This window comes from Hippopotamus amphibius, chromosome 3, assembly GCF_030028045.1.
Source record: "Hippopotamus amphibius kiboko isolate mHipAmp2 chromosome 3, mHipAmp2.hap2, whole genome shotgun sequence".
Lineage (NCBI taxonomy): Eukaryota > Metazoa > Chordata > Mammalia > Artiodactyla > Hippopotamidae > Hippopotamus > Hippopotamus amphibius.
In genome coordinates, this window is record NC_080188.1 from 115112773 (window position 1) to 115124206 (window position 11434).

Genomic DNA, 11434 nt, shown 5'->3' on the forward strand with positions numbered 1-11434 from the left:
AAATGGCTTCCCAAGGAGTTGATAGTGCAGAGCTGGGAACAGCCTCAGCAGGCAGTGCCCCAGGAAGCCAGGTGGAACCACAGGTGGAGAATATTTCTGTCTACCAGCCCACTAATAGATCACAAAATTACCAAGAGAAACTATAAGCTCTTGGGGTAAGTCAGCCTTAGTTAAAAAATTAGTTTAAGCTGGAAGAAAATAAATATCTTGCGGAAAACCTTGTTTACATCCAGAAGCGGGGATTTCTAAGTTACTCATCACTGAATCAATAATGCTGTTCCTTGCAGAAAAGCCTGGGGCACAATTTAGACCTGAGGATTAGAAATGCAGAGGCATAATCTTATGGTGGGAAACGTCCTATCAACTTTGGAGAATGGACCTCATCACATTATGGCCCCAGAACATGCTGGGAAGACAGTTCCACCCAGTCTGTGTTATCAGCCATGTCTCCTTCACTCTTCTGCCACTTTCTGAACAGAAGTAGCTGGGAGAGGGGAGGATGAAGTGTTGCCGCTGGAATCGGTGGGAATCACATGGAACAAAAACCTCCCAGAGGAGGCTCTTGCCCAGTTAATTTAGGCTTGATTTTTTGAACATTTCAAGCTCTGATATCTCTTTTCTAAGGAAAATTAAAATGGCCTCTTTTCCAAATACCATATGATATCACTTACATGTGGCATCTAAAATATGACACAAATAAACTTATCTTTGAAACAGAAACAGACTCATAGAGAAGAGATCTGTGGTTCCCCAGGGGAAAGAAAGTAGGGGAGGGATGGATTGGGAGTTTGGGATTAGCAGATGCAAACTATTATAGAATGGATAAACAACAAGGTCCTACTGTATAGCACAGGGAACTATATTCAATATCCTGTGATAAAACATAATGGAAAAGAAAAAAATAAAAATAAATAAAATGACCTCAATGTACACCAGTATGTGCCCATTTATGCTTTCTCTTTTTTTTCCTTCTTACAGGCTATCCAGATGCTGAGTGGAGCAATAACTCCAGCTCTGGGTGTTTTGATGAGTTCCTTAAACAAATTGCCCCATCCCTCCAACTACATTTTTTCTTGATCATTTATACAGGCTATCCAACATGGAGTGCTATATTTGTGAATATTCAAATTCCACAGACCATAGGTCATTTCTTAGATACCACTGCTAGAAATGTCTTTGATTATTTAAGTATTGCTCCTAGGTTACTTGAAGGTTGCATGCTGTGGGTTTGAGTCGTAATTCCTGACACAAGTTTTAAAAACAAATTGTCTTTCTGATGTAAAGGACATACTCACTGAGTGCAGATTAAGTCCCAAATGTTAACTTAATATCCGTGTATTAAATTTATGGATACTTGAATGAAAAATGAGGATTGGTGAGTTGCCTTGCAGTGTGTAGCCAAGAGAATTCTGGTTTGGGTGATGATTACTGTCTGAAAATCAGAAGAGTAATTTCCCTTATTTGGGTCAGAATGTCATCTGCAAAATAGGCTTTGGGCCTAGGTGATTTATGAAAATTATTTACCAGCTTTGTCATTTGGCTATCACCTACCTTTTTTTTTTTAAGTCTATTTATTTATTGGCTGCATTGGGTCTTCGTTGCTGTGCACGGGCTTTCTCTAGTTGCAGTGAGCAGGGGCTACTCTTCGTTGTGGTGCATGGGCTCCTCATTGCAGTGGCTTCTCTTATTGCATGGGCTCTAGGCACGCGGGCTTCAGTAGTTGTGGCACAGGGGTCCAATATTTGTGGGTCACGGGCTCTAGAGTGCAGGCTCAATAGTTGTGGTGCATGGACTTAGCTGCTCTGCAGCATGTGGGATCTTCCTGGAGCAGGGATCGAACCTGTGTCCCTCATAATGGCAGATGGATTCTTAACCACTGTACCACCTAGGAAGTCCTCACCTACCATTTTTTTAAAAAGGGGTTATTAGGAATTATTTGTTAATTAACTACTTTTTTTTTTTTTTGGCTTGTTTATTCTGGTGCTGAACCTATGAGAACTTATCCATGTTGAGTCTTGAACATGAAAATAAAGATACTACCACAAACTCTAAGCTATGAAAGTTTAGTTGAAAATGGTGACTAGAACATATAATTGGTAACTGAAGAAGAAAGAAATTTATAACAAGTCATGGGCTCTAATTTATTCATTTCTCTTTAATACTTCTATTTTTTCAAATCATAGACTTTCAGATCTCCTTGAAAAAGAACTTGCTCATAATATAGCCAAAATTTCTTGGCCTAAATCAGATCTCATATTCTGACCAAAGACATTGTTTCTGGTTACAGTCCAAACACGTAACTTGGATTTAACATTTCTGAAAATTTTAGATATTTAATATCATTTTGAGGGAATAGTTAGAATCTGAATTTTTCTAGAAAAACCTGGGGTACATATTTACTCTGCCTAGTGAATCCTGACTACCTAAATGGAAAATTCTCATATTGCAGAAAAGAGAATGATGAAGTGTTTCAATTATTCTATCAGAAAAGAGTTTTCTTTTCTCAGAGATTGAGGTCAGTTTGTTGAAAAATGTACCATGGTCAGGGAACCGGAGTTTCAGGCTTTCAGCATCCTCAAATCCGACCATTGGATTCCCATTGCTGGAAGCTTCTCTCTGGCTCTGTATCACCTACAGGGAACAAAATCTGAGGTCCACTACATGGTACAAAGCCCTTCATATCTGGCCTTGCCTACAAGTATGTCCTCATCTTCACCAACCCCCTTCTCTCTGTGAAAACGCTCTGCTGTATGCTGACTGTGTAATTCCTTCCATTTGCCCAATCTTTCTCTTACTAATCCTTATTAATTGTGTGACTTTGGAAAAGATACTGGAACTCTCACCCTATAGTTTCCTCACTAGAGTGGAGGAAATCATATGAGGACCTCTTTGGGTCACTGTGAAATTAAAGGAAAAATGTATATGAAAACCTTAACTATTGTTAATAATTTGGGTGCTTTCCATATGGTGGGCACATATTAAGCCCTCACTGTAATTTTTCCATTTTCTCCTCATGGATATAAGGTAATATTAACACAGGGATATGCACATCTCTGTGTTACAAAGAACCTGAGGCAGAGGGTTTGGTCTTTTGTCTAAGGTTACAAAATGAATTTGAGCTGAAGATGGGATTAGAACACAGGGCATATGCTCTTAACCCCAAAGCTATAGTGACTCTGGAGTTTCCTGGGGTAACCTCTTTGTTATTTAAAATAGAATTCAAATCTGTCTCCTCATGTTCAGCCAGTATTCAATAGTTGAACTTTGACTTAATCCATGATTTTGGCAACTTTTCCCTCAAATTTTGGGAGTGGCATGGTAAAGGATTCTGAGATTTATGAGGTAAAAAATAGAACGAAGTTTTGAGAAAGCCGTGAACATGTAGAGAATTCCATTTATCAAAATTAGAGTCATGCAAAAACAAGTCTAACTGATCCGGAAGCCACTATGCTGAAAAGTTGGAAGACAGTCAGAGGTCACGTTTCACCATCTTGGGCAAACACACTTAACTACTTAAGTCTCAATGTTCTCTTCTATAAAATGGGCATGCTCTAAAAATAATGTCTCAAAAGTTTTCTATGAATCAAATGAAATAATGTATGTGGATGCATTTTATAAATAGTACAAGATATTGCATGGATTTTATTATTATCACTAATTTTCTGAGGTTTGTTGCCTGTCTTCTGATTATCTCTTCAAATCTGCTATGATATAGGAATCAGGCTTGTTTGAATGCTCTGAGTAACAGTTGGAAGTGTTTTTCTATAAATAAAATGTGTGAACTTCAAAAAAAAAGATTAGAGTCATGGATCTAATAGCAAGTCAAAATAATCATTTAAAAATTACTGGAATGTACATAAAGACACTTAGATGTATAAAAGTTCTTTTAGAACCCCTAGTCCAATAAATTAAACCCATATCTGAAGCCTGGGTAAGAATATGAGAATGATATTAAATATAGATGTGTATGTAAATAAACATTTACATTTAATACAAATATAGGCATAAAGATAATTATATTACATTGAGTAGGTGTATTTCATTATATGTTAAGGTATGCACACCCACATAAACCTATACAAGGCCAGACACAAAACAAAATTAAAATCTTATACATTTACTCAAAATTTAAACATTAAAAATTTTATTAGTATAAAATGAGCAAAATCAAATATAATTTTGTGTTCTAGAATATGAATTTGAAAAAGAAGTTTTGTAAAACTACTGCTAGACATCTGCTAACCAAGGAAAGTTCAAGAAAAGACGATTGAGACTTAATATTCCTTTATCTGCTTCACTACCTATTTTCAAACAGTTTATTGTTTCAGGAATCTTATCTGTCGCAGCCGGGGGAAAAAACCCACAAAAAACACTGGTAAGCAGCAGTTCTTCCTCTTTTTCTGTGATCATAGGGGTAGAAATAAGTCATCCATTGGTGAATCCAGCCAAGACCCTGAATCTCATTTAATGCCCAAGAAAATTAATTTTCTTTTCTTAAGGCATTCAGATGGTAGAGCGTCAGAAAACCATGTAGATTGTGAATATGATTCCTGGGATGATTACTGAGAGAGATAACAGATGTCTGATGATTCATTTCCAAAGCATGGAGTAAAGTTGCAGACGTGACCAAAGTCTCATGGGCAAAAGTTCGCCGCCAAAGTAACAGAACAATGGGAGGCGAGGTAACAGTCACGTCATCATGAGGGAAATCTCAGCCCTCCAATCAAATAGTAACAAAGTACCTATTGTAACTTCATTGGTAGGTGACGTTCTGAAAGCGTGTGAACCCTGTAGTACTCAGCCAATGAGGAACCAGGGGTGGGATTTGAGAACTAGGGGATAAAGTGCTTGCTGTGGCTGTCCTGGGGTGTGCCTGGCCCAGACACCCGCTCTTGCAAGACCATTATTAAAGTCTCGCTTTGCTGTGCTACGATCTTCCATGTCCTTTCTTTGGTAATTGGACAGGTGAGCTTCTTTCCCACAATTACTATGACTATTTGATGAGCTAATCTTCCTCCTCAAACATCTCCATTCAGTCTTCCTCATGTCAGCTGATGGGAAACCCACCCTTCCACATTCCCAGCCCTTAAACCTTAGAATTAGCTCAGATTCTTCTTTCTTTGACAATCTTGAGTCCAGTTTGTTAGCCAATCCTGCTGGCCTTATGTTCAAGCTATATCTGAGTTTGATAACACCTCATCTAATCTCTACCATCTCTCTTAACTGAGCTCCTCTCTTCTACCTTCTGCCCTCTCTAAACTAGGCTTGCCTGAGATATCAGTGTTCCGCTTATACCAGATTTTATAAAATGATTGGTCACATATATAATGTATTCTAATACTGTTTTATTGGCTGATTGTTTTCTTTATAAAAGAGGATCTTCGTGAAGTCCTATCTGAAAGGGAACATACAATACAGTGAACTGCAGCTCTGAGTTCACTTAAACCCATGGCTGAATCTTACAGGAGAGGTGTGTGTGAGAAATAAATGGACTTGGGAACATTTTATCTTGTTACTTATAGACTCGGAAGGGATGTTTAGTTTGCTGTTCCATCAGACTGATAGATTTACAAGAAATATATTAAACTGTTGAACAACAACAACAAAAAGAATAGAAATCGAATTGCGTCACTACTTTGCTCAAAATTCTCTAGTGGCGCCATGTTTTCCTCCGAGTAAGAACCAAAGACCTTTCCATGACCTGCGGGGCTCTACATGATCTGGCTCTTTGTTCACTCTCCATCTTCATTTTCTAATATTGTTTGCTTTGGTCACTCCCCTCCAACACCCTGCCACCCTTGCTTTCCTGGACCACACCTGGAATACTCTGGCCTCAGGGCTTTGAACTGACTGCAAGGGTGTTCCCCCAGATATCCTGGGGGCACTAACTTCCTCAGCTCCTTAATGCCTTTCCCCAGGTGTCATTCCTATTAATATCACAAACTCCACTACTCTCTCTGGATTTTCCAGGTCCTCCTGACTTCCTTCTACTATCCCGTAGCACTTAATCACTTTAAAAAATGCTATAGGGCTTCCTAGGTGGTGCAGTGGTTAAGAATCTATCTGCCAATGCAGGGGACACAGGTTCGATCCCTGCTCCAGGAAGATCCCACATGCCACAGAGCAACTAAGCAAAAGTGCCACAACTATTAAGCCTGCATTTTAGAGTCTGTGAGCCACAACAATTGAGCCCATGTGCTGCAACTACTGAAGCCCACATGCCTAGAGTCCGTGCTCCACAACAAAAGAAGCCACCACAATGAGGAGCCCACATACCACAATGAAGAGTAGCCCCCGCTCACCGCAACTAAAAAAAGCCTGCATGCAGCAACAGACACAACACAGCCAATAAATAAATAAATAAAATGGTATATAATTTATTATTAGCATGCATAATTGTTTTCTTTGCTACTAGAACCTAAGCTCCACGAAGGTGGGGAATCTTTGTTTACTGATGTTTTTCCAGGATCTACCTAGGATATAGCTGGATGTGTAAACCACTTTCAATAGCTATTTATTTAAATGAATTTTAGCCAAAGGAATGACGTATGTGCTGTCTGTATTAACTGAAATTTCTGCCTCTTTTTTAGCTGGAAAGCAATTTGGGGATGAACATTTCCAGTGCTACCATTGTGCTAGTTGGTCTTGTTTTTCTCTCAGTGAATTTATCTATCAATGACCCATTATTCAAGAATTGTCAGCCTTCCCATCCACCTGACTTATGCATTTACAAAGAAGTCTCCTCAAGTGTATGTCTTTAAAATTATATATAATTATAAAATATTTTGACAATTCAAAGTGTAGAGAGAATAATACATCAGGTACCATGCTGCTGTCGACTTAAAAAAAAAAGCACAACATGAGAGTTGTGAGTTAAGTTTTATTTGGGACAAAATGAGGACTGCAGCCTGGGAGACAGCATCCCAGATAGCTCTGGGAAACTGTCCCAAAGAGGCAGGCGGGAAGCTCAGTGTATATGTGGTTTTGGTGAAAGGGAGAAAACATGCAATCAACACATATTGTTAACAGAAGGTTACTGCTTGTCACAAGGAGCAGTCATCATCACGAAGGAGTTTAGTGTTTTCCTAGATATGAGGAGATACAAGAATTGAGTGAATAAGATTGGCTCCTGAAAATGTCTGACTCTGTTAAGACCTGTTTTGCCACTTTTTAACAGAGCACAGAGTGCCTCATTTCAGCTCTCCACCCAGAACAGCTTTCAGGGGGCATTGGCAGTCAGCAGCTGCAGCAGCACATGGTTTAATCTTTGTAGAGGTAGATGGCAAGTGCCAATTGTAGTTGACACGGCCTTGATTTGAATCTTGCCTCTGGCATTTAGTAGCTCTGTAATGAAGGGGCAAATCAGATAACCTCTTTGTGTTTCAATTTTCTTATCATTGAAATGAGGATAGTGGTAGCATCAGTCTTACAGGGTTGGTGTAAGGATTACATAAATTAATATTTAATAATTAAAACAGTGCATATTGTGTTATATTATCATTACGTAATAGTACTACTACTAATACGGTTACATTCCCCAGAGAGATTACATTAAAAATTTTTTATTTCACATCTTGCATAATGAAACTAGCTTGAGAGATTTATAATTTTCTCTGTGTTCTGGTATTTTCAAATAGTGACTCATTGAACGTGTGAATGGCTTCACTTTTGAATTTATTTGCGTATGGTTTTTTTTTTTTTTACTTGATTGAAAATTTAATGTCTGAACCCAAATCTTCACATCATCAAAAAAGACTGCATTACACATTTCTATGTTTTTCTTAAAGGCTAATTAAATTATACAATCTGCTTTGGAAATATTTCCATATAGGAAAAATTTTAAGTTTAGGATGTGAAATCCTTAGCTATCTAGAACTATCTTAACCAAATCAGCCACTCCTTGATTGGTGCAGGTAAAAATTTTACTCTGTAATTGAAATAAGCAATCACTTACTAATTATTAAAATTAAAATATGGTAAGATTGAGGAATTTTTTTCTTTTGACTTATCTTTCCTCAAATAACCTGGGTTACTTTTCCTCAAATAACCTGGATTACTTATATAATAAAAATGTCTAATTTGAAGTAGAAGCCAATTATCAATCGAATGAGCTTTTGGAAACACAGAATAACTAAACCTAACCCCCTGGATAGGACTAGTTATGAATGGGTATGGCATTTTAAAAGGGAAATTCTTTTTTTTTTTTTCATTTTTAATCGTGTAATTACCATTTTGTCATGTAGAGAGACACTAAAGCTCCTGTTATATTAACACAAAAATCTAGCTGCTTTTTTCTCATGAAATCACAGATCTTTGAATTATAAGGCATTGTCTAGTTTAATTTGAGGCTTGCAATCCTATGACATTATCAGACACTTAAATGTTGGCATCCCATCATACCGACGACAACTTGGCATTATGAATTGCAGCATTCTGTAACAAACGTCTGTCTGACTTTTTTTTAAAACCCTTTATTGGAATATAATTGCTTTACACTGTTTTGCTAGTTTTTGCTGTGCAACAAAGTGAATCAGCTGCATCTACACATACATCCCCACATCCCCTCCCACTGGTGATTCCTTCCCCCCTTCCCTATCCCAGCCCTCTAAGTCATCACCCATCATCGAGTTGATCTCCCTGTGCTACGCAGCAGCTTCTAAAAGGGAAATTTTTTAATAACCTTTCTGCAGTATTTTTTGTTCATGTTTAGGTGTTCTCCCTCTTCTGCGGTCAACTGAGAAATTAATATTTTTCTCCAAGTTTGTCTATTTTCCCCACGATGACTTATGAACTTCTATTTACTGACTTACTCCTAATCCTCCTGTTTGCTGCTGCTACTCATGCGAGTTTGCCTCCTCACTTTCTTCATTATATTTTTAATCATCTAAGTTTGTATTTATATGGGTTTGATTTTTTTTGTGGATTTTGGGGGTATTTTCCCTCCAGAGCAATGTTTTGCTTCTTCTGGGTGCCTTAGTGACAACAGAAGTATCACTAGTCCAATAATTTTGTGTTTAACTTTTCAGCTTAGTGTTTTCTTTTGTAGGAATAATGTAAATGCCTAAACCTCTAGGAAGTACTATTAATGAAATGATGGAGGGGTCATTTTTGTCCTATTTCCTAAACTGCCTACACATCTCCTTAGTTTACTACTATTCCAATTGGTAGATGTTAGTGGTAGTGTTAGCATTTTTTCCTCTACAGCTACTTCACATGGATTGATGCAGAAATACAGTGTATCTCTCTTTCCAGGAAAAATGTTTCCATGCTTTTAGATGGGCATTGTGTCTCATATAAAGTGTTGGTGTGTGGCTGTGTATTAAGTCTAATTTATGATTCACTTTGACCTGTTTCATGGGAAGGGAAGTGTTAGAGCTTGGTTTCCTGCCATTTTTTTTTTTTTTCTCTGAATGTTTCTACTGGATTTAATATGAGGCATCATATCTCCTAGGGTCTTGTATCTCTCATGCTGATCCTTACCTTGCTGGAACTGTGCACAGCCAGCTCTATTTCAATCCTGTGGTTCAAAGCAAATTGCTGTCATTCAGGAAAGGTGGGTTTGTTTAAATGATCGACAGTTTACATGGTCTGCAACCTCCCTCTATGGTTTGAGCTTGTCACTGACTTTTGGAATTGGAGAGAAACTTTTATGCAGTAATGATGTGTGGCGCTCCTGGAGTTAGAGCTGGTCTAAATGTTAGACTTGAGATGAAGGCTGGAGAAGAATTCTGGTCTAGAGATACGAGAGGAAACAGTGTATTTCATGTTTAAGAGCATACTTTATTTAAAAAATTAATTTTTATTTTTTATTTAATGTGTAAAGGTTACATTCCATTTACAGTTATTACAAAATATTGGCTATATTCTCTGAGTTGTACAATACATCCTTGAGCCTATCTTATACCCAAATGTTTGTACCTCCTACTCCCCCCCGCCTCTGTGTAACCTGTCCTCCCCTCCCCACTGGTAACCACTAACTTGTTCTCTTTATCTGTGAGTCTGCTTCTTTTGTGTTATATTCACTAGTTTGTTGTATTTTTTAGATTCCATATGTAAGTGACATTATACAGTATTTATCTTTCTCTGACTTATTTCACTTAACATAATGCCCTCCAACTACATCCATGTTGCTGCAAATGGCAAAATTTCCTTCTTTTTTATGGCTGAATAGTATTCCATTGTATGTATCTATACCACATCTTCTTTATCCATTCATCTGTTGATGGACACTCAGGTTGCTTCCATGTCTTGACAATTGTAAATAATGCTGCTATGAACATTGGGGTGCATGTATCTTTTTGAAATAGAGTTTTTGGGTTTTTTGGATATATACCCAGGAGTAGAATTGCTGGGTCATATTGTAGTTCTGTTTTTGGCTTTTTGAGAAACCTCCATACTGTTTTGCACAATGGCTGCACCAATTTACATTCCCACCAACAGTGTACCTTTTCTCCACATCCTCGCCAACATTTGTTATTTGTGTTCTTTTTGATGATGGCCATTCTGACATGTGTGAGGTGGTATCTCATTGTGGTTTTGATTTGATGTTGAGTTGTATGAGCTGTTTATATATGTTGGATATTAATTCCTTATCAGTCATAGCATTTGCAAATAGGAACACACATGTTTTACATGGATAGAATTAAGTTATTATTTCTTAAACTTGTCACTTTCTAGCTGTATTCCCGGGGGAAAAAAATCACAACTTCTTTCTAGATTTTAGTTATCTTAACTGTAAAATGAAAATGTTTTCATTCATTTCTGATGTTTGTTTTATGGATATGTGTATATATGTGTATATATAATCAGTGAATGAATATTATATTATTTATTTATTGAATTGGCTGTGTTGGGCCTTTTTTGCTGTGCGCGGGCTTTAGTTGCGGTGAATGGGGACTACTCTTTGTTGTGGTGCATAGGCGCCTCATTGCTGTGGCTTCTCTTGTTGTGAAGCGCGGGCTCTAGGTGCATGGGCTTCAGTAGTTGCAGCACATGGGCTCAGTAGTTGTGGCGCACGAGCTTAGTTGCTCTGCTGCATGTGGGATCTTCCTGGAGCAGGGATCAAATCCGTGTCCCCTGCATTGGCAGGCGGATTCTTAACCACTGCCTCACCTAGGAAGCCCCTTGGATATTTTTTTCAATTACTGAGATTCACATATGCCCAGATACAAAAATGATAGCTTAGATGGGTGTCTTTGAGAGCAGAATCAGTATTTGTTCTTCAAAGGACAGTGAGAATCTGTAATACAGAGAAGTAAAGAATAAAGGCTTTAGAATCTTACAGATCTGGGTGCAAATTCTGATATGGTCTGTGTGAATTTGAGCAAGTTACTTAATCTCTCTGACCTATTTTTCCTTGTCTGTAAGATAGGTGTTACAGTACCAACTCTCCTATTAGTTGTTATGAAGATTAGGTAAAAATAAAGCAAATGGG

At 37.8% G+C, this 11434-nt stretch overlaps 1 protein-coding gene across 1 annotated transcript; it reads left to right on the plus strand.

The window, feature by feature from the left end:
- Positions 1–2: 2 nt before the first annotated feature.
- MS4A3 (membrane spanning 4-domains A3) lies at positions 3–9052 on the plus strand. The gene is made up of 5 exons (XM_057727127.1): positions 3–140; positions 979–1046; positions 3101–3191; positions 6591–6749; positions 9047–9052. Exons 1-5 carry the CDS (start codon positions 3–5, stop codon positions 9050–9052), a joined length of 462 nt encoding a protein of 153 aa, XP_057583110.1.
- The last annotated feature ends 2382 nt before the right edge of the window (positions 9053–11434 follow it).

What these genes read in the sequence shown, in the direction of transcription:
- MS4A3 (XM_057727127.1), top strand. Translation starts at nt 3, where the DNA reads ATGGCTTCCCAAGGAGTTGATAGTGCAGAGCTGGGAACAGCCTCAGCA. An exon ending in CACAAAATTACCAAGAGAAA is followed by an intron (nt 141 to 978) that starts CTATAAGCTCTT and finishes TCCTTCTTACAG; the next exon opens with GCTATCCAGATGCTGAGTGG. An exon ending in TGACTCTGGAGTTTCCTGGG is followed by an intron (nt 3,192 to 6,590) that starts GTAACCTCTTTG and finishes CCTCTTTTTTAG; the next exon opens with CTGGAAAGCAATTTGGGGAT.